At 35.4% G+C, this 22,705-nt stretch overlaps 1 protein-coding gene across 1 annotated transcript; it reads right to left on the bottom strand.

Annotated features, from left to right (window-relative positions):
- Nucleotides 1-447: 447 nt before the first annotated feature.
- On the bottom strand, nt 448-22,190 carry LOC129254874 (thioredoxin reductase 2, mitochondrial-like). The gene is made up of 17 exons (XM_064108791.1): nt 22,023-22,190; nt 20,831-20,899; nt 19,782-19,838; nt 19,178-19,322; nt 17,860-17,934; nt 16,935-17,013; nt 15,819-15,881; nt 15,171-15,241; nt 14,380-14,399; nt 13,926-14,017; nt 13,431-13,602; nt 12,704-12,834; nt 12,119-12,214; nt 5,860-5,952; nt 5,387-5,458; nt 4,838-4,935; nt 448-4,233 (listed from the first exon to the last, which is right to left on the bottom strand). Exons 1-17 carry the CDS (start codon nt 22,150-22,152, stop codon nt 4,110-4,112), a joined length of 1,587 nt encoding a protein of 528 aa, XP_063964861.1. The 5' UTR covers nt 22,153-22,190; the 3' UTR covers nt 448-4,109.
- Nucleotides 22,191-22,705: the final 515 nt, after the last annotated feature.

Here is a 22,705-nt window from a genome sequence, read left to right on the forward strand (position 1 = left end):
AGTGTGATGTGGATCGATAATAAACTGCTCTTATCTCCTGTCTTATCTTTCCTTCCCTCTCAAGCACCTTACCTAGCTGCCCCGCCCCCCGCGCGCCCTCCCCGTTCTCTTTCTCTCTCTCTTGCTCATGCCCTGGGAAGCGGGGGTGCTGTACGTGTGTAGACAGCACTCCCTGGAATTCTGGTAGGTATGTCATATTGAAGAAATGTATGCTGAAAGTAGTGTTGAAACCTTTTATTTTTGGCTTGTCAAATTTTTTTTAGACCAAACTACCTTCAATTTCATGTAGCAAAGCCCCCCCCCCCTTTTTTTTTTTTTGCTTGTCAAATTTCTTGGGACCAAAAATGACCTTCATTTTTTAGTGAAAACCTTTTTTTTGTGCTTGTCAAATTTACTTGTAACAGTCTCACTTTCAGTTTTATTCAAGATTTCCAGCATTATCACACGTTTCTGAAGAAAAATGTTTGCAATCATCTCATAAAAAATGAACTTTAATTCCTTATAATAACCCCCTTCCCGCAATACACATACTTATGGCAAATTCTTTACAAAATATAAACTAGTAATACGATCAAAAATGTATCTATGGATGAGCTAGAAATGAAACTATATAATCAATGTATTTTTTGTCTTTTCTTACAGGAATCCTAACTGATTCACCAAAAGCATAATTCAAGAAAAAAATACATGAATTACAAAAGCTGATTACCTTCTTTTCCAATCCCACTTTTATTGCACTTACTAAATTAAAGATTAAGATAGAACAGTAGACTGTTGGGGTAAATTTGTGTCCATGACAAATAACCGATCAAATAGGCCTATGCACATCAGCACCCAGAAGGAAAAACCAGTAAGAATGTTTACTGGTTTCCAGTAGAATTTTATTGGTTTCCAGTATATTTTTACTGGGCCAGTTGATTTTTGACTGGACCAGTAAAAATCAACTGGAGACCAGTTCCAACAATTGCATTTCAGTTGAAGCAATTAGTAATACCAGTTAAATTGTTTTTCATCAAACTGGTGTTACTGGTCCAATAAATGGTTTCCAGTAGATTTTTACTGGTTTCCAGACTCCAGTATATGTTTACTGGACCAGTTGATTTTTAACTGGACCAGTAAATGTCAACTGGAGACCAGTTCCAACAATTGCATTCCAGTTGAAGCAATTAGTAATACCAGTTAAATTGTTTTTCATCAAACTGGTGTTACTGGTCCAATAAATGGTTTCCAGTAGATTTTTACTGGTTTCCAGTATATGTTTTCTGGACCAGTTGATTTTTAACTGGACCAGTAAAAATCAACTGGAGACCAGTTCAAACAATTGCATTCCGATTGTTTTTCATCAAACTGGTGTTGCTGGTCCAATGAATAATGACTTTATTTCAAGTCAGATCATTTGACGAATTATGGAAAATGAATCTTGCAATTCAGAGAAAGTTATTATCGTTATCATTTATCATTGTTATCATCATTCTTCTTATAATTATTATTATTATGATTATTATGATCATTGTTATCATTCTTATTACTGTTATCATTGTTATTGACACTAATTATTATTATCATAATTATCAAGTATCACATTATCATTAAAATAATTATTTCCTTTGATTATGATTAAGATCAAAGCCAGATATATTCCTCTGATATAGTCAACTGGTCTAAAGTAATTCATTGTTTGAAGTTGAACTGGTCAAGACCAGTAATACCAGTAATTCTGATGATGCTGATCACGTGGCTTACCTCATTTGCATATTTCCTATTTTTAAGAGAAAAATCAGGATTTAGAATAGAATATACTTGCAATGGCACTCATTGTTGTTTAAAAACTTTCTAAATGAGTGTGTGAACTAATTCACAATGGAAATGTGTAATTTCATATATCACATTTAAAATAACAGCAGAAAGATTAATTTACTAACCATCTTTCCCATCACATTTCACTGACCATGGTATATAACAAACCAAATTCATGTAATAAATTGATCCAGTAAGACCAGTACGAGGACCAGTCAGACCAGTAGAAAATACCAGTAAAGAACAGCTTGAGTTGGATACCAGTATGAAGACCAGTGAGACCAGAAAAAGACCAGTATAAAATTCCAGTAATTCAAGACCAGTTTAATTTTTAACTGGACCAGTACAATTTTAACTGGACCAGTTAGACCAGTAAAATTCTACTGGTCTAACTGGTCAAGTGGAACTGGTTTTTCCTTCTGGGCACTTGTAAGAGAAAACCAATTGAAGAGTTGACAATATCTAAGACCAGAAATAGACGATAAAGTAATACAAACGCACAGATACAGAATTACAGATGCACAAAAGCAGCAATATAAGGCTCAGACAAAGGAAAATGTTGGATGAATAAAAAATAATTTTTTATCAATAATGTGAATCATAATATATGTGTATCATCTAACATTTCAACCGCCAATTCTCTGTTTTTGCACAACATTTAAATATCCAAATCAAACATATCAAGCGGCCTCTCTAGGCAATTTAAAATGGCTCTTTGGGTATTATCTTACAAACTAACGGACTTGACACTTAGCAACTACAAATTTTATATCATAAAATATCAAATTGAAAAAAACACCAGATATTTTATTATGATCCAGAACCTGATCAAAAAGAAATTTTCATGTAAAATTGCAAAATTTATCCTGTAAAACGATTGTTCATTTGATATCCTCCACATCATAAAAGTGACATTTATTCATAGAAATAAAAAAACTTTTCTGTATGACTAAAGTTATGAAATTTATGAAAATTTCAGGTGATTTGGTGCAGCTTTCAAACTATATCTGCATTCAAATTCTGTGTAAGAGTGTTTCCTGACATAGCAATTTAGGCCAAATAAAAGCAAGAACAAAAGGCCCTGTCACATCGTTCCATGCAAGCCTTATGTGTGACTTGTGGGTAACTATTATTTTGCTACCCACAGTTTTTCTTAAATCAAAATACTCAGCTTGCAAGCAGTGAATACTGGTATGCAAGAAACGTTAACAATGTTTTGCTTTGTAGCTCATAAAAGATCCATTTGTCAATTTCACTATCAGTTCTGGTTTAGGTCTTCAACTCTCTATGCACTTTACAATTAATATATTGAAACCAGAATTATGATATCCCACTTCCCTCCCCTTCTCTAAACAGAGGGATTGGAGAAATCAAATATTCTTACATGATAGTTATGAATATAAGCAAGTCTTGACAATTAGTAAAACTCAATGAAAACAGGAATTTCAACATCTAGGACTCTGTCCAAGTACTTGAGGATGTACAAGGAATAAAATCAAGACATTTGAGCAATTCTATCACACAAGTACGTGGGACTTTTCTGAAATGATTTTCTTTGTTTTGAATTGAATTTTTCTGCTTCACACATTTCGTAGTATTAAATACTAGATATGACAAGTCAATATTTTTGTCATGGTCCTTAAATTCTTTCAAAAACAATGTCCTCACTCCACTTAAAAACAGGCTTTTCAAAATTATTTTATTACATTTATAACATGAGAGCACTGTATCAAGAAGGAATAGTAATGAATCAGAGAATCCCTGGATTTAATTGTAAACATTAGTTTCTGACTGTTACTAAAGTAAATGTCAGAGAACAGAAATTAATCAGTGCCAACAGGCTTCATGTAACAGTGCCCTCTACATTATACATAACATAAAATATATAAGATTATTCAAACAATATTATTGTATACACATGTATATCGGCCAAGACAGAGTACAAAAATATTTTGACAATGCAACACATCAAGATCAGCCTACCAAAGAATGGTTTTTGGATGATCCATCATAACAGCATTATCACATATATCATATTGAATAAAATTTGCTTGTCATTTCCCCAAGCATGGGCCATACAAGAGAGTTCTTCTCAACAATAAAGAAATATGCCTTTTGAAATTGAAAATGTCTCTTTGCATACAATAAGAATGACAGCATTTTTTTTTCTCCAGGGGGGGAGATTTACAGAGGTTATTTTGTTGTGGCTCACAGAAGCCACATTCCTACATATTAACATCATTATTTGAACTGTCTTATTAGACTCTCACATATGGCCTACATGCCGTGTGATAGGGAAATGACCTTTAACCTCAGCAACCTGTGACCGTGGGGTCAAGACCAGACCTCTTAGTGATGTGAAGCTTGACTACTTCTTCAGCACAGGTGGGATGAATACCAACAGTTGAAGACAGCTGATTGTATGAAGCTCCCATTCTAGTAATGATCAAACACAGAATAACAATCATAATATCCACAATGTCTGAGCAATTATGAGAACTAAGCTTACTATTGTTATGAACAATGATTAATATGACTTCTATTTGAAATTATATTCATTATAAATCATTGATTTACCATCAAAATCATTACCACAACCATAATTATCACCATCAATATATTACTTGTCATCATCATGATCACACCAACAAATATCATCATCCTCAGTACCAGCATCTTCACCACTATTCCCCATCATCATCATCGTCGTGGTCTTCACCACCACCATCACCATGACTACCATCTTGATCAACATCATCAGCTCAATTGTTAGCATCATCATCATCATTTTCACCATCTTGATGGTGTAAAAGGTATGATGATGAACAGCATTTGTATAGCACCATTTATCTGTAAGAAAACATTCAAAGGTGCTGGCTCCCAATATGTCACACATTATTCACAAGGTTGCTGGAAAAGATGAATCTTTAGTTCAGATTTGACGAAAATAATAACTAAACTTTAATCATTCTCAAACTCTTGAAAGATTATCATTTGTTTCATGTTGCAAAAGCATATTAAAACACAAAAATAAACTTACTTGACAGCCAATGCAAACCCTTGCATAATCTCCCCTGCACCAGGTCCAGTGATGTGGAGGCCAATGATTCTCTGACTACCTTCTGCTTGACAAACAGCCTTATAATAAACAACAAATAAATGGTTTCAGGTGTTAGATCTCATACTAAAGCTTAATAAATGGCAGTAAAGAACTCTGAGACTACTCCATACAAAAAGAGAGCTACCTAGTGGTTCATTTTCACAAGTTTTACTTGCCATTATAGACATTATCAGACAAAAGTTGCCTTCAAATTTGACCTAGATGCCCATAGTTAATAAATTGAACAAACTCGTAATCACAAAATTGTTTATCAATTAGAGGCTTCTTAATTCTTACTTTGCTATTATAAAAATCCTTAATGGAATACTGGCTTTTTGGCTGTTGTGTATGTCATGTTGCTCAACAGCCAATCATTTCATGAGTAAACTACAAAAATAGCAAAGTTGCTATTGCAGCAAAAGCAGAGAGATTGAGAGCAATGGAACATAGAGCTAAATATTGTATTGTCCACTTTATGGGAAAACTCACCTTAATATAACACTGTTCAGCTGACCTATTTGATACTGCATACTCAAGTGGTTTATAAAAGGCATGATAAACCTAAAGCAAAGAAGATGCAAATAGACTTGTAATTAGTACATTGTAATGAAAAAATAAGTATGACAAAAACAGAAGTGGCTTGTATTAAAGTACTGGTATAAATTGATATGAACTGGGTTTAAAGGGACAATAAAATACAATATTTGACAGAAATTTCAAATAAACTTCTAAGGAGAAATAGAAATTTGCTTATCAGGACCAGGTGGAAAATAACTTTAATTTCTATTTCAATTACTGGCTCAAAATAATTGTTTTATTTTTTGGTATAAGCTAATGAAAATAGATTGCATAATACACATGCTATAGAAAGGCCCCCTTATCTAAACAAAATATTAAACTAGGTTAACTCTTTGAATATAGAGTTACAACACTGAGCACAGAAAATGAACCTTAAAACTTACTTCTATATGTTTTTCACCATATCGTTCTATAGCCAACTCTTCTGAGAGACCCACGCTGCTGTATTCTAACGGAGTGAACACTGTAGTGGCTACCTGTATGGTAAATATTCCATATTATCACACACATTCTCATTCATTTTCTTCAGAAAAGAAAAGTTCTCTCAAATGTATTTTGTCTGTACATATTACATTATCATGTTGGGCAGTTTTCAGAACTGAAATGGCTACCCTGGATAAATAAGACATCATCATCATCATCATTATGATCATTTTCATTATCATTACCATCATAGTTGTGTTGCTGTTTTTGTTATTACTATTCATATCTCACTAGAATATATGGTTATGGCCTATGATTGCTTTGAGCCCTTGATCTTTCTTGATATCATTTTTACTTCATAATTCATTATTTTATATTGCATATTCCACCCTTCTGTTCCACCTCCTTTCTGCTCTTATAACCCTTCCCTCTTTTCACCATTCCTTCTCCCTCCCAAACCTTTCTCTCACCCCTTTTAAAAAAAATTCTCATGATAAATCCCTCATCACATCTTAACCATTATTAAACTGGGGGGGGGGGGCAATTTGACCTTACCCCAAACCCTCGACAATTTTGTCGCTACGCTGCCACAAACATTTTTTTGACCGCACCGCTCACTGACTTTTTACTTTCAAGTCTTGCACATCTTTTGAGACCAAATTTGCAACACCCAGGTAGGTGGTCCCGAAATTGCTCAGAAAAATTTATTCCTTGTACAAAAACAATACAAATTGTGTTTTTCAACCAAAAATCATAAATGTATGATTATTTTTACTGTTGTTTTAGACTTCATATTTAAATTTCATATGCTTATTTGCTATAATTAATTTAAAAAAATACAAGCGATCAATTTTTTGAAAATTTTACGCTCTGTGGCGACCAACATCGGGGATTTTTGTCTGTGTTTTTGTGTCTAATTTGTCATATTTTCTATTTTGCCGTATGATATTTGCTCATTCTATCTTCTGAAAAGATGGCTTGGATATCCAGCAGAAGTTTCATACTACTTTGCTTAGCATTTTTGGTGCTCTCGATTGATTATGGATTTGGAATCGACTCAAATACTTGGACATACCCTAATAGTCTTGTGTACACACGGAATGAATTGCTTGAGATACGGGAATCGCTGGCGGTGCCTCCGCCTGATGGATGTGAACGCTTCCCAAGGGATATCAAACCACGTAAAAGAGGCAAGAGAGGAGGAGTCCGAGAGAAAGTAAGGAAAAGGGGTAATAAGCCCCCATTACCTACTATGATTATTGGTAATGTTCGGTCATTGACGAACAAAATGGATGAACTTGGTACTTTATGTAAATACATGCATGAATATAGAGAATCATGTTTGATGGCTTATACAGAAACTTGGCTTAACGACAATATCCCTGATAGTGCTTTAGATCTACCTAACTTTGCTATGATTAGGGCCGATAGGACAATTGATTCAGGAAAGACGAGGGGAGGCGGGATTTGTTTATACATCAGTCAGAGATGGTGTAATAATTGGACAGTGAAAAGTCAGATTTGTTCACCAGATATTGAACTTCTTGCAGTTGGACTAAGACCCTTTTACCTCCCAAGAGAATTCCCACAGGTCTTCATCATCACCGTCTACATTCACCCCCGAGCTGACGTCATGATCGCTAGTGAGACCATAGTTGAAAAAGTTCATGAACTCCAGACACAATCACCCGAAGCGCCGATTCTGATTAATGGGGATTTCAATCAATGCCGATTGAACATTGTTCTTCCCAATTTTGAGCAGTATATTAACATTCCTTCCGAGAAATGATGCCACTTTAGACCTTTGTTATGGTAATATCCGCAACGCATATACAAGCAAGGCATGTCATCAGATAGGCAGCTCCGATCATACGAACATCCAACTCATACCGGTATACAAGCAGAAACTGAAAAGAGCGTCAGTTGCAAACCAAGCAACGCTATGTCTGGTCTGATCACGTGACCGAGAAACTCCAAGCTTGTTTTGACTGCACGAATTGGAACGCCCTACTGGACTCATCGGATACGCTTCATGAAGCAGTAGATGCCGTCACCGATTATATACGCTTTTGTGTTGACACAAACGTTCCCTGCAAGTCATCGAAAATCTACCCAAACAATAAACCCTGGGTATCAAAAGAACTGAGAGACTTAATGAACTTTAAGAATGATGCATTATGCTCCGGTAATCGGGTTGAAGTAAAGAGTATCCAAAAACTAATAAAAGAAAAGGTCAAGTCGTGCAAAAGTTTGTATAAAGAAAAGATTGAAAGAAGTTTCAAGGATAATGACCCGAAAACTGCATGGAAAACCCTACAAAATGTAACTATCAACTGTGTGTCAATCTTTTGTAGATAATCTAAATGAATTCTATTGCAGATTCGATAGGGAAGATTTTTAGTTTGATAACAACGAACTAGCAAGGAAATTAAAAGGAAAAAAGATGGATGAATACGACAGCAATAGAATTGTTTTGACGGAACATGACCTAAGAGTGTTGTTAGGTCACGTAAAGGTCAACAAGTCACCCAGTCCAGATTGTATCCCGAATAAAGTTTTGAAAACATGTAAAGACCAGCTCGCTGGTTATTCCGGAACTTTGGAAAACATCATCCATAGTTCCTATTCCAAAAGTCAATGACCCGGTTGATATGATTGATTATCGACCGATTGCGTTAACATGCAGTATAATGAAATGTTTCGAGAAACTGATGTTAAAATATCTGTTGAAACAAACAGAGGCCCACTTAGATCCATTAGATCAAAAGAAGGAAGCTATACTAGTCCTTTTGGACTATTCGTCCGCATTTGATACTATAGACCATACCATCCTGGTTGATAGACTATCTCAACGCTTCGGATTTTCCGGGAGTGTTCTTGACTGGTTACAATCTTATCTGAATGGCCGCAGTCATACAGTAAGGATTGGAAATGCTGTATCAAAACAAGTAGATGATGCATGTGGAGTCCCGCAGGGATCGGTCATAGGCCCCCTCCTCTTTACTCTCTATATCGCACCCATACAGGACATCATCCGTGCCCATAACATGGAATCCATGTTCTACGCAGATGATACCCAAGTCTACAGCATTTTCAGTCCTGACGAGAGAGACTCTGTCATTACTAGAGTCAACAACTGCCTCCGAGACATCCGAGCGTGGTCTGCAATGAACAAACTGACTATGAATGACGAGAAGACGGAGGTAGTACATTTCACCTCAAAGTTCCTTTCGAGGTGTTGTCCCGATGTCAGCATACACGTAGGAGGTGAAGAAATACCCAGTAGAGAAGTTGCCCGAAACCTCGGAGCCATGATTGATCAGCATTTTACCTTGAAGGCCCATGTAAATAGAATATGCAATTCAGCTATGGCGGCCCTTCGGAAGATAGGAGGCATTCGGGACTATCTTGATCAGCGCACTGCAGAAATGCTTGTTCACGCATTTGTGACTTCGAGGCTGGACTCATCCAATGCACTGCTTGGAAATTTACCTGACTTAGAGATCAAGAAGCTTCAACGGGTTCAAAATATAGCCGCAAGGATAGTCTTAAAGGCCCGCAGACATGAGCACATTACACCCCTTCTTCTCTCTCTCCATTGGCTTCCTATTCATCTACGTATCCAGTACAAAATCCTTCTCTTAGTCTTTAAAGCATTGCATGGTAACTCTCCTTCCTACATCTCACACCTCATCAATTTCTATGTACCTAACAGAAAGCTCCGTTCTGCCAATCTAAACCTTCTCCAAACTCCCAGAGTCAACACCAAGTACTATGGAGAACGTGCCTTCACCACCCTTGCATCACATTTATGGAACTCTCTACCACCCCAACTACGTGAAGCCACCTCAACAGCTAATTTCAAGACATCAATCAAGACCTATCTTTTTTCATTGTTGTAGCGTAATATAGTTTAATATAGTTTTACTCAATATGTTCAGTACCAAATTAATACCATGTAATGATATGTCATGTTTATATATATTATCATGTGTTAGCAAATAGAATGCAGTGTAATGTAAATTTAATGTATATTTCAATGTACCATAATACTTAGTTTAATGTAAAATAATATTTTGATTTAATTAAAACCATATTAACAATTCGCTTGATTTCTTATGTAATAAATAATTGATTTGTTAAGCGCATAGAGATCACAAATATTATGCGCTATATAAGTAAATTATTATTATTATTATTATTATTACAGTTTGCTTATAGATCAAACAGGGGAGTAGAAGATGCAGTTCTACTGCACTTACACAAAACATTGTCTCATTTAGATAAGTCTAAAACGTATGTGAGATCGACATTTATCGATTTTTCAAGTGCATTTAACACTTTGGTTCCACATCTGCTAATTCAGAAACTAGATGAATATAATGTTTATCCACAATTATCACTTCTACTTCTTGACTTTTTGCTGAACCGACCACAAATGGTTAAAGTTGGACAGATTAAATCAGGTGTTAGTTCACTTAATGTCGGGGTACCCCAAGGATGTGTTCTTTCCCCAGCTCTGTTCTCAATATATACAAGCGACTGTGTTAGCACAAATAATGAATGTTTGATTATTAAGTACGCTGATGATATCGTAATATCTGGGTTCCTTTCCGTGGACGCAAACCGCTACTTCTCAGAAGTATCACACTTCGTCAAATGGTGTGACACTCATCATTTGCTTTTAAATGTAGGAAAAACAAAAGAAATAATCATTGACTTTAGAAGAAATGTTACTGAGCACATGCCACTCGAAATACATGGAAAGCCCATTGAACAGGTCAAGGAATACAAGTACCTTGGTACCACAATCACGAATACTCTTGACTGGACTGAAAACACAATCTCAATTCAAAAGAAGGCAAATCAAAGACTCTTTTTCATTCGCCAACTCAAAAAGCTCCATTTGGATAGGTCGATTTTGTCCCTGTTTTACAAGTCTATTATCCAGTCAGTTGTAATGTTCAATGTAATTTGCTTCTATAGCAACCTTACTAAATCGAACAAAGAGAAGCTTGAACGCCCACGGAAAATTGCCCAGAAAATAATCGGTCTTGAATTACCCCCAATTGAAACTCTGTACAACGAGAGATTACTGGCTAAAGTTGAGGCTATCTTAAAAGATCCATCTCACCCTCTACACTGCTATTACAACTTCAATAGGTCTGGTGTTTGCCTCTGTGTCTCCCGTACTAACAGAGTACGTTTTAGGCAGTCATTCGTCCCCAATTCTCAACATGTGTTTAATAGTACAGTTGTCAGATAGAATGGGGAATTGCACTTAGCTTACTGCGAACCCCGCCCCTTTTAATACTCACCTTTAATTTACCGTCTCGCAATACTCGTTCCACCCCCCCCCCCCCACCCCCCCGTATTCGGGCTGGAGATGGAATCACAAACCAATTAATATTTGAATAATTAATCAATTTATACATCTGCAATTGTACTTTTTTCTATTATATTTGAAATAACGTATACGGCATTTTGTTTGTGTATGTAATCCCACGGTATTGTAAGTCTATTTCATTCTGTCTATGTGCGTATGTATTTGTAATTTTGTAAACCCGATGTGAAATGAATTTCCTACACAGGACAATAAATACATTCAATTCAATTCAATTCAATTATAGTTTACATCGGGCTCTACGTGCGTGCAAATTTTCACGGGGATCGCGCAATCAACAGCCGAGATCTGGGGGGTCAAATTGACCCCCCCCCCCGTATATGTTTGTCCGAAATAGCCCAGTTAAGATAGGGTTAAAATGTTGTCTAAATGTCCTTCCAAAACAAATACAGATCATAACCATAGCTGTATGCCAACCTCTAAAATTAAAAAGTAGTAATCTTGAAGCTAAAAAATCATAATTCTGAGATAAAATTCATTTCATACATGCCACACAGTATCAAAAATTTCACAGAAGAGGTATTATATATAGAGAGAAAGAGAGAGCAGATGCGCATGAATTCCAAGTTTTGCCAAGATCCCTACAGGATGGTTGTCAGGAATATTTATCCAGAGTGCAACATATCTTTTGTGATGCACTAGCTTGCCGAGTCAGGCAAGTAAATCATGCCACTGCGCAATGTATTACTATGTGTGTATTAAATGTGTACATACCTATTCTACCTCAAAAGTGTAATAATTCAGGTCAACTAATATTTTAGGCAGATAAACACATAAGCCTAACGAAACCTGGGGAACATAACTGGGGTACTTGCCTGTTCATAGTCCATACGTTCAGTGCCTTGGCCAAACAATCTTTGTGCTAAAAGCTTTCCAGCTCTGATAGCTACTGGAGTTAGCTCTATTCCACCCTACAACAACAAAAAATGTTAATTGTGGAATGAAAACTGTGAGCGCTGATCTACCCTTGTACATTATAACAAATCATAAGGTTTAGATGATAGGATATTACAGAAGTTTAAAACAGTGGTAAGCATGTAATTTGAAAATAATCTGGAAAAAGATAAAAATCTGCAGAAAAATTTGTTCTTCTTTCATCATAAAAAATGAAATGACCGTATAAATAACTGGTATGGCTCCAAAAAATTTCCAAACCCAAAAGGAAATAAACTTTTTTTCTTACTTTCCCAACTATAGCTACATTTATATGTTTGAAAATCTGTTCATAACTTCCAATCTTCAATAGCATTACATATTTCCTATACATTGGTCAAATATATTAATCAAACTTTTGGTGATATTCTTCAAGATTTACTAGCAACCATTAGAATAAAATTCCTTAGCATGTACGGTTACATTAAAAAAAAGAGAAAAAAAATGTATTGAATCAAGAAATTTACCTCAAGAATATCTCCAATAGCATGTATATGAGAGACCGGAGACTGTTCTTCTGACTCAATGACCTTTCCTCCTGCCGAGAGTTGAATCCTGGTGTTGTCCAGGCCAAGTTGGGTAGTCTCTGGTTGTCTACCTGTGAGAAATAGACCCATCAATGCAAAGAAATATAGCTTCAATTGTATATCTAGAAACTTAAAGCACAGAAAAGATAGAATAGACAAGCAGTTCCGTGTTAACAAAGGCTTACCCCTCCAAATCGAGGTTTGCTATGAGTATACCAATGCAACTGAGTTATGATTTCTCAGTTACAATTCCCTAGGTTAGATAGGATATAAGGAGGAAGGGAATCTGTAAAGTGTACTGTTACATGCATAGGGTCTGTGGGGGTATTCTTGATTGTCCCATTTAGACAACAATTCCTTTAATACTTAGAATTGAAATTACTGTCTAAATATATAGGATGTATTTATACTACTACATATAATTCTGCCTAAGTTGACCTTGTATAACTCGGATAATATCAAAATATGCAAAGTATACGTTATCTACTCTCCATAGTCAAATTTTGTGTTAATTAAACAGATGTCTGTGGTCCTGAGATATTTGAATAGGCATACTCACCTGTCTTAATATGAAATATGAGAACAAATCATTACCCGATTCATTGCTTCTCCCTAGGAAAATGACAGGCTGGGTAGTACCACAGAATCTTAAATGGTAAACACTCACCGACAGCAAACATGACAGTGTCAAATTCTCCTTGACCTTCCTGGCCTTGGCCTGACCTCCACTTGACATTCAAGCTGCCATCTTGATTTTTTGCTACGTTCTCTGGGACCTGTTGCCATAGGAACTGGATTCCACTAGCTTCCATATGGTCAGTTACAAGCCTGGACATTTGCTGAATAAAGAAGAGAGAAAAAAGGGTCTTTTAACTGTTATAGAGACAAAAAATGTGTATTATATAGAGATGAGGGGTGACATACATGGCACACACACACACAAATTGCAAATTTGAAAACATAATCCTATCTCAATCTTTAAAAAATGTTAATACATCAACCCATTGAGAGCAAAATTTTAACACTTCTCACCCTCCAGCTAAATAAACATGCACCGCTGTTTTATCTTTTTTACACTGATAACCTGTCAGTCTCACTAATAGAGCTAATGAATGTCAACTGGACGCAGATCTTGAATCCCTTCAAAATGCAGTTAAATCACCTGATCAAATCCCCGGAGGCAGATGGACCGTACCATTACTGTCGTAGGGAAGCCAAGACCATGGAGGAAACCAGCACACTCTAAAGCAACATCTGATCAGTCACCAATGGTCAAGGAACATACTTAAAGGGGCTTTCACAGTCGCTCTTGTGATCGTTTGCGATCATTTGGTCACAATATATCTTGCACGCAATCGCAATGGTTGTAAGCAGTCGCACCACCATTTGTGAAAGGGGCTTAAGAATAGCAGTTTCAATAGCATTTCCATAATATTTTGTGATAAAAAAAAATGTTAATAACCAACAGATAGTTTTAATTACAACGATCTTTGTTTCTTTCTCCCTTCCTTCCTTCTTGCTTTCCTTTCTTCCTTTCTCTCCTCTCTCTTTGTCTATCTCTCAAACTTCCTCTCTCTCATTACAATTTTCAAAGTCTACAGATTTTCAAAGGATACAGCTTCCACCAATCACCAAGCTAAAATAAAAGATGAACAAAAAAATCAATTTGTTTGATATATAATACTAGTAGCCAAATGTGATCTAAAAGTAGTTGACATTTTATACATGTATCAATGTATGAAATTTATTTCCCAAATTCTGTCATATCTCACAAAGCCTTGTAATACAGGTCACGACTGGTCGCCAAATTGGTGTGAGTGAATCGGTGAAACATTAAACTGATCGAATGGATGTGTCACTTAGTAGACCAAACAAAATTCCAAAGTAAATCAAAGCTTACAACACAAGAAAAAATGTTAATGCACTTTTAATTTGAGATTGTTTTTCGCTTACAAAGAAATGACTAATGTAATAATACAATGTGCGTAAGTCTGGTGAGAGCATATGAATGAAAGCTTTGAAATATCAATTTAGCTGTTAATCGAAGCAGTTGTTATCATAATTAATCAATATCCTAACAGCAAATCTACAAGGATTATGCTCCATGTTTTCAATTTGGGGTCAGAAGTCCTCATTTCTTTATTTAAAAAAAAAAGAACACACCCCCTTGATGCATAAACATATAGTATCAGCCAGCACAATGTAGAGATTGAGAATACGTGAAGATTAAAAAACAATAATAACTGATACAAATCAAATGAAAACAAAAATCATGCATTTTTACCAAAGAAACACTGACCCCATCCCCCCCCCCCCCCCGGGGGAAAAAACATTCTAGGGTTTATTTTTTTTTAACAAGCTAGATACATTAAAAAGAAATTAGATTTTTATTAATTGCTCATCTTACCTCCTTCCTGGGGGAGTTTTAAGAGAAAAAATGTCATCACTAGTAATGCCATACTCCATTGCACCAGGTACCTTGGAAATCAAATACAAAGTATTATTAACCTTGTTCCAGAGAGAATAAATTCAATCCCTTTCTTTCATTGAGTGTCTGGAAGATTTGTTTGTTCTCTATGTTGCATTTCCCCACCTACAATTGACCTACGTATATGAAGAATTTCTGAGCAATATCAATTGAATAATGCACTCTTGTTCAATGTTCAATTTGATGCATGCAAGGGCATGTCAGAAATTATTCTCTGATCTTTTTATCAGAAGAGACAATGGCACAGCAGGGGTTCGAACTCTCAACCTTACGATCATGAGTCCAACCATCTAACCATTAGACAGACCACAGAAAGAAAAATTCTGACATAACTTGGCCCTCAATGATATTCAATGTTCTATTGTGGCATATCACGCATAATGTATTCAGTTGTATGAATATTGCATATCACATACAATATTTGAAAATTGAATGCAATACATCCAAAATACCACTCAAGGTCAGCCAATATCATATTCATATCAGGTGATGAAAAATATCATGCAAACAATACAATGAAATGATGATTCAATAAAAGTTGATTCATAAATATAAATTCATTATCACCTTATCTGGGTATTTGGGTCTCCCTCCGGTAGCAAGGACTATGTTTGCAGCTGATAATTGGGTCTGGATCAAATAAAAAAAAAACATCCAAATAACTAAAGCAAGTTACACAAACGTCATGTAAATTATCACTTTGTAAACTAACTTCTCAATCACAAGTCATGCAATTTTGGTGGTACTTCTTGAGTATGTTAAACAGCTAATGTTATGTTGTATCTATTTGTCATTATTTACATGTACATGTAAACCTTAAAGGACAAGTCCACCCCAACAAAAACTTGATTTGAATAAAAAGAGAAAAATCTAACAAGCATAACGCTGAAAATTTCATCGAAATCGGATGTAAAATAAGAAGGTTGTGACATTTTAAAGTTTCGCTTCATTTCACAAAACAGTTATATGCACATCTCAGTCGGTATGCAAATGAGGGAATTGATGACATCACTCACTATTTCTTTTGTATTTTATTATATGAAATATGAAATATTTTGATTTTCTCGTCATTGTCATGTGAAATGAAGTTTCATTCCTCCCTGAACACGTGGAACTCCATTATTTTAACATCTTGTGGTTCAGGCAAGGAGGTCGTAATTGTTAAATTTGTAAAAATTGAAATATTGCATAATTCAAACAATAAAAAACAAAAGAAATAGTGAGTGAGTGACATTATCAACTCTCTCATTTGGATATAACTGGCTCGTTCATATAACTATTTTGTGAAAAAAATGCGAAACTTTGAAATGTCATAACTTTCTTTTTTTACATCCGATTTTGATGAAATTTTCAGCATTTTTCTTGTCTGATTTTTCTCTATTGATTTAAATCAACATTTTTCTGAGGTGGACTTGACCTTTAAAGGTCTGATATATAAAAAAAAAATAAGACTTGTTTCTTGAATCTCATGTGTACAAAAAGCCAAACTCAGCATCTAAGAATGATCTGAATACTATCATTCTTACATCAGATATTTGTTTAAGTTATAAATATTATATCACATCTGTTTCATGGCTGGGTTTTTCTTTATTCTTATCATTATTCATCCTCTTCTTCATGCAGAAAAGTTCTTCTTTTCCATTTAATGGAAGAAAACCAGATCTAAAAAGACTGGTAACCTACCTCTTTTCCATCTTTCATCTTGACCTTCACCGTGTGTTCATCAATAAAAGAACCTTTTCCATTCACATATTCAACATTCCTGGGAGGTCAAATGAAGACACAATACAAAAATCCAATTACTTGTGATTTTTATCAAATGCAGCATTAGAAAAAGCAAGACATTTCTTGAAATGATACATGGATCAACAAAGTTTAAATGAAGAAAAGATTGAGGAAAGAGTTGGGAATATAAGGAGGGGAGCATGCTTATAAACTTGCATTGAATCCCCCCCCCCACTACCTTATATACAGAAAATGGATTGAAAGTACTAGAGTATCTAGAACATTAATCAGATGTAATTAATTAAAACCAGATGTGGGAGTTGTCGATCAAATTGAACATTGACCCAGTCAAACTAACTACATTGTAAGCTTCAAAATTTAATAAAAAATAATATATCTGCTGTACATAGAGCACTTTCATAGGAGCGCGACAACTCAGAGCACTTATTATCAACAATTACTATTTACTTCTATATGGCCAATGAAGGGCCCCATCTTAATGTATAGTGAAATTTTAGATCTGTAAAAAAATCATTGAGCCTGTTGCAGAATGAGTTGAAATTAAATGCAACTGAAAAATTTAAATGCAAATTGATTTTTTACCCAATTTGATGTACACATTTTGAACTTGTTTTTAATTTAAACAGACCCCTGAACAATCATGTGTTTTTCATATTCATTCATGAATGGAAAGATGTTCTATATATTCACTGAAAATGCTACATTAATGTCAAATCTTACTCAATATTGATTCTTGAAATTAATAAGTCCTGATAATGGTATTAAATTGATTATGCTTCCCTCTGCAACAAAAGTGAACACACATATGGAAAATGGAAAAAAAAATTTAATAGAAAATCAGAAGATACTTTAATCATCTTACTTGTCTTTGAGTTGAACTCTGTGACCCCAATTCAGTGACTTCACATGACCTTGTATACCACCTACTAAAGTAGACCTGGGGCCCGTAACACAAAGCTTAGCAATGATCGTAGAACATTTTTCTACGATTGATTCCATTGACTACAATGTACAATCAATCGTAAGAATCAAGCATACGATTAATCGCTAACCTTTGTGTTACGGGACCCAGAACAGTGAAGATGAATAGAAATGAGGACAAATCGTTAATTAATATCCACACAACTATAAGCAGTATTGGAACAAAGTTTGTCAATTCAACATGGTTGCTTCAGAAGAAATCTAATCTAAAACGTTTATTCATTTGTCATGCATGCATGTATTGCTTCTTTTTTTCAATCTCTCCTTTTCCCTCTGATCACCCACCAGATGGATGGTCAAAGAAGGAGGTGACAAAAGATTTTTCTCACTTCCTTATTTTAAGCAAGTTGTGAAGTAGATCTAAGGGTGGCATAAAAGAAAGAAAAAGTACCAAAAAGGTACATCCTTCCACTATCAAAATTGGGGATTAAACTGGATTTCAAACCTGGATTACTATTACTACTTTGTTGTCTGTAGTTTTTTGTCTAGTAATGTTTTAGATTCTTCAAGAAATGATAAGTGTAGCAAGAAAATTGGAATTAACAATGTATATTAAAGAGCAATTTTTCCTCCATGTTGCAACAGAAACAATTATTTCAGTTGCTTAAAATGTAATTTTAAGGAGATTCCCCAGATATTGTAGCTTTGGAGCTATTTGGAGAGTTACGTACAATGTATCCTATAGATCCCAGGTTCTGAAACTGTGAGAACTAGATTTTGTTTCATTCTGACTTTATTCAAAAGATTGACCAACATATTTACAAGGATAAACTCCCTTAGATACTGTATCATTGTCTCCATCCAATAGAACTGTTATCATGATTTATTATCTTCTGTTTTATCTGTTTATAACTTACACAGGCATATAGATTGGGGGTTTGGGCCCCTCTAACTATTAAGAACCTGCAGCCAATCACAAGCCATATTGAGAAAGCCATGAGGCCGAGGAGGGGTTGGGAGTGGCACAATCATGACTGATAACGGACCACCCATTGTAATTTGAATTGATTTTGATAAGATTCACATTTTCCATGGCATATTATACCCTAGCTTTCTTCATCTTTGGCATAAGACTCTGTGGGTTATTGTGCTTTGGAAAATTTTGGCATGAGTGTTGGCAAAAAATCAGGAATATCATGCCTCTTTAGCAAAATTTGAAATGAACAAAATCAAATCCATTATTAAATGGAGAATCTTACCATGATAAATGAACTTCATCTGGAACTTGCCATCCATAATGTTTAGCATCATGCATAGACTCTCTGAGAAGTGAAGCATGGTGAAGTAATTTCTTTGGAATGCAGCCAACATTTACACAAGTTCCTCCAAGGCCCCATTTTGTTCCTGGCATGGAATTGATGGAAACAAAAAGTTTAGACTGCAGTAACATGATTAATAATGGAGAATAGAATACATATTTAAACATGCCTCGTAATATGCTTGTATATATATGCTATGATAAGCTGTCCCTTGGACATTTTGTTCAACCCTTTTTAAAAACATACTACAGTGTAAATAACAATATTGATAGGTATAATACAACATAATACACATCAAAAATGATTAACAATCCCTCACAAAGCAAGAGCTTGTTGGTAGGTCTCCCTACAAGTAAACAATAACTGATCAAGAGAATCAAGTACAATATCCATGTCAAAACAATGCAATCATATATCCAAGCCTTATATCATGATATAAAGTTCCTGCTTCTAGAAATTGAACATTTAATCATTTATGTGAATATCCTTGTGAATTAAATGTGGGAGCATTCAAGTAAAAGAAAACGATCATTTAAGAACTCACCTTGAGGTGATGGGTCTACATAGTCTAGGACAATTACCTTTTTATCAAAACCAGCAGCTGTAAAGAAACATTAGGTATAGAAACAAAATGTCACAATTGTTTTATTGATATCTTGAGTCAGAAAACTCTTTATCAACGGTATAGACTTTTTCACATGAGCAGTTCAAGATAAACCATTAACATGGATTTCAAATTCACTGCCCTATGTGCCAAAAGTGGACAAAACAATTTTCAAACTGAATACCAATGTCTAGTGACCTGGTTAGACACCTGGTTAATGCCATTCTTTTTTCCCCTTCTTTCTTAATGCTTTGAAACTTTCGTATAAAGCACTTTATAAATTTTGTATATTATTATTATTACAAGATGACATGTCAAGAAAGCTCATGCAAAATCTCTATTTGAAATTATTACTATTAGTGTTCATGCTAATATAAATTGTCATCCGAGAAAAGTTGATCATAAGCTAACTGCAAATTAGCTTAAGTAATGAATATCAATTCTTGGTGGGGAGTTTTTTCTTTGTGTCTGCATACAGTGAGTTGAGTTGAGTTTTGGGGGTTGGTTGGCTAGTTTCTATTCTTTTACTATGATTTCTCTTTTTTCAGGGGGGGGGGGATTTCATTACTTTATGTTCTTGAGGGTGAAACTGGTTTGCATTATTTACTTTTTCACAAGTCAAACAACACATTGTTTCTTTCACTGAAGAAACAAATAGAAAATCAATTTATTGAACATATGAGGAGGAAGAGGAGGAGGAAGAGGAGGAGGAGGAAGAAGAGGAGGAAGAGGAGAAAGAGGAAGAGGAAGAGAAAGAGGAAGAAGAAAACAAGAAAGAGGAGAAGGAGAGGAAGAAGAAGAAAAAGAAAGTGAAGAGAAGAAGACAAAGAAGGAGGAGAGGAAGAATAAAAAGAAGATGGGAGGAAGAGGAAAAAGAGGAATTAGAGTAAGACTAAGAGGAAGAAGTAGTACAGTAGTAGTATAGGGATAGTACTTAAAATGTAATAGGGCTATAACATTGGATAAGAAAACTGTTGTATCACTCATACCCTCTTTTGCACATGCTAAGCCACCAGATCCTCCACCAATAACTGCTAGATCGTAATCATAAGATGAACCTGCAAAAATGATAATCCTGGTCAATTAATATATTGAATAATAAGAATAATAAATGCTGCCAGGGTTGCCAACCCTTGGTGAGAGTTTAGACTGAGGCAATGCAGGAAGGGGGGGGGTCATGAAGAAGCAACCAAGCCTGAGTCAAGCCAGAGTGGGAGAGAGAATTAAGTTGTGGAAGAAGGGTGGAGGAATTAAAAATAAAAAATTGAAGATGAAGGTTTAAAATAATATTGCCCTAAATAAGCTCTAGAACATTTAAGATGGAAATATGGAATTACTGGAATACATACCGTAAGGGCACTAGTATTCAACCCGTTTGGAGAGTTTCCTCAAATATATAGAAATATAGAATTTACCTGAATTTCAGACCCGTCTTATTTCCAAGAGCAAATGCTGGTTATTCTTTTTCCGTTATTTTTTTCTTCAACCCGTCGACTGTGTGCGCGGGCGATCGAATATACGGCGACGGTTTTTGGCACTAGTATTCAACCTAGCGATGAAAGATGGCCCTGTCTCTCAATCTGCCCTTGTCCCATCCGACTATGGACAAGACCATTTGAGATGAGACCAAACAGGGAATTAATCAAAGCTAGAGACTTACATAGATCTAGATCTAATTTAGCAATCTAAACCTATTTTAGATTCGCTATCTATCATCACTAGGTCAGGACTAGGTTGATTACTAGTGCAATTCAGTGCAAAAGGTCATCGCCGCATAATTCGATCCTCTGCGCATACAGTCGACAGATTGATAAAGTAAATACCGACAACAGATTACCCTGTCCCTGGAAGTCAAAGCCAAAGCCAAGGTAGGTAACTATGAAATTATTAAGATAAATTCCCCATTTCTAAATATTTGGGGGGATTTGTCCAAATCTTTGAATTATGCCGGGTTGAATACTAGTGCCCATATGGTACCAAAATATGGCTTTATGAGCGAGTGTGATTGTCCATAGACATTGGTTTATCTAGTCAGAAAAATAAAATTACTAAAGCCGACCGTCACAGAGCCCAAACACCAACAAAACTACACTCACGTGGGACTGGGGTGAAGATTTGTCCACTTCGGCTTAGACTATACATCGCAAGTTTACTATTGAATAATAATGATAGATGCCTTACCTAATGAATAAGAGCTGCAGCTTAGCCATCGTTTTACTTTTAGTACTCTTAATCTTTGATGACATTTACTTCTAAGCAATGAATTCCTACTGAGTAGGACACAACTCTTTGCGGCTTGAAATCCAGCCATTATTGAGATCTAACTTTCCTATTATGCAATCACTCGGATATCATGCGCCGTAAATAAAACGTCGAGGTACGTACACTGATCTCTCCAGTGGGTACGTCCCGAGCATAGAGCTATTAATAGCTCCATGGTACGAGCATGGAGCTATAGCTAGGTCGCTAGTATAGTAGGATCAAAATCTTTGATCAAAATATTGTGCGTGCGTCTCAGAAAAAACAAGACAACTTAATATCGGGGGCCATATAGCTGTCATTCTCTTTACTAGCTGCATTAAAAAAAATCTTCCGAACTATATATATATGACCTGTAATAATCTAATTCTTCTGTGGAATAACCGTTGTTTTTTTATTACTTTGGTTTATAAGGCACGTATTATTTAGATTACTTATGCTGGAAGCAATTGCTTAATTAATTGCGAGCAATCAATACTTTATGACCCATTATAGGGTCTGCCTTTAGGTTTGGGGGGCTGTACATGTATACCTTATATATTCACGATAATGATAAGCAATACCTGATTATTTCTTACCAAAATAAGGAAATTTACATAAGCCCC

This window comes from Lytechinus pictus, chromosome 2, assembly GCF_037042905.1.
Source record: "Lytechinus pictus isolate F3 Inbred chromosome 2, Lp3.0, whole genome shotgun sequence".
NCBI classification, from domain to species: domain Eukaryota; kingdom Metazoa; phylum Echinodermata; class Echinoidea; order Temnopleuroida; family Toxopneustidae; genus Lytechinus; species Lytechinus pictus.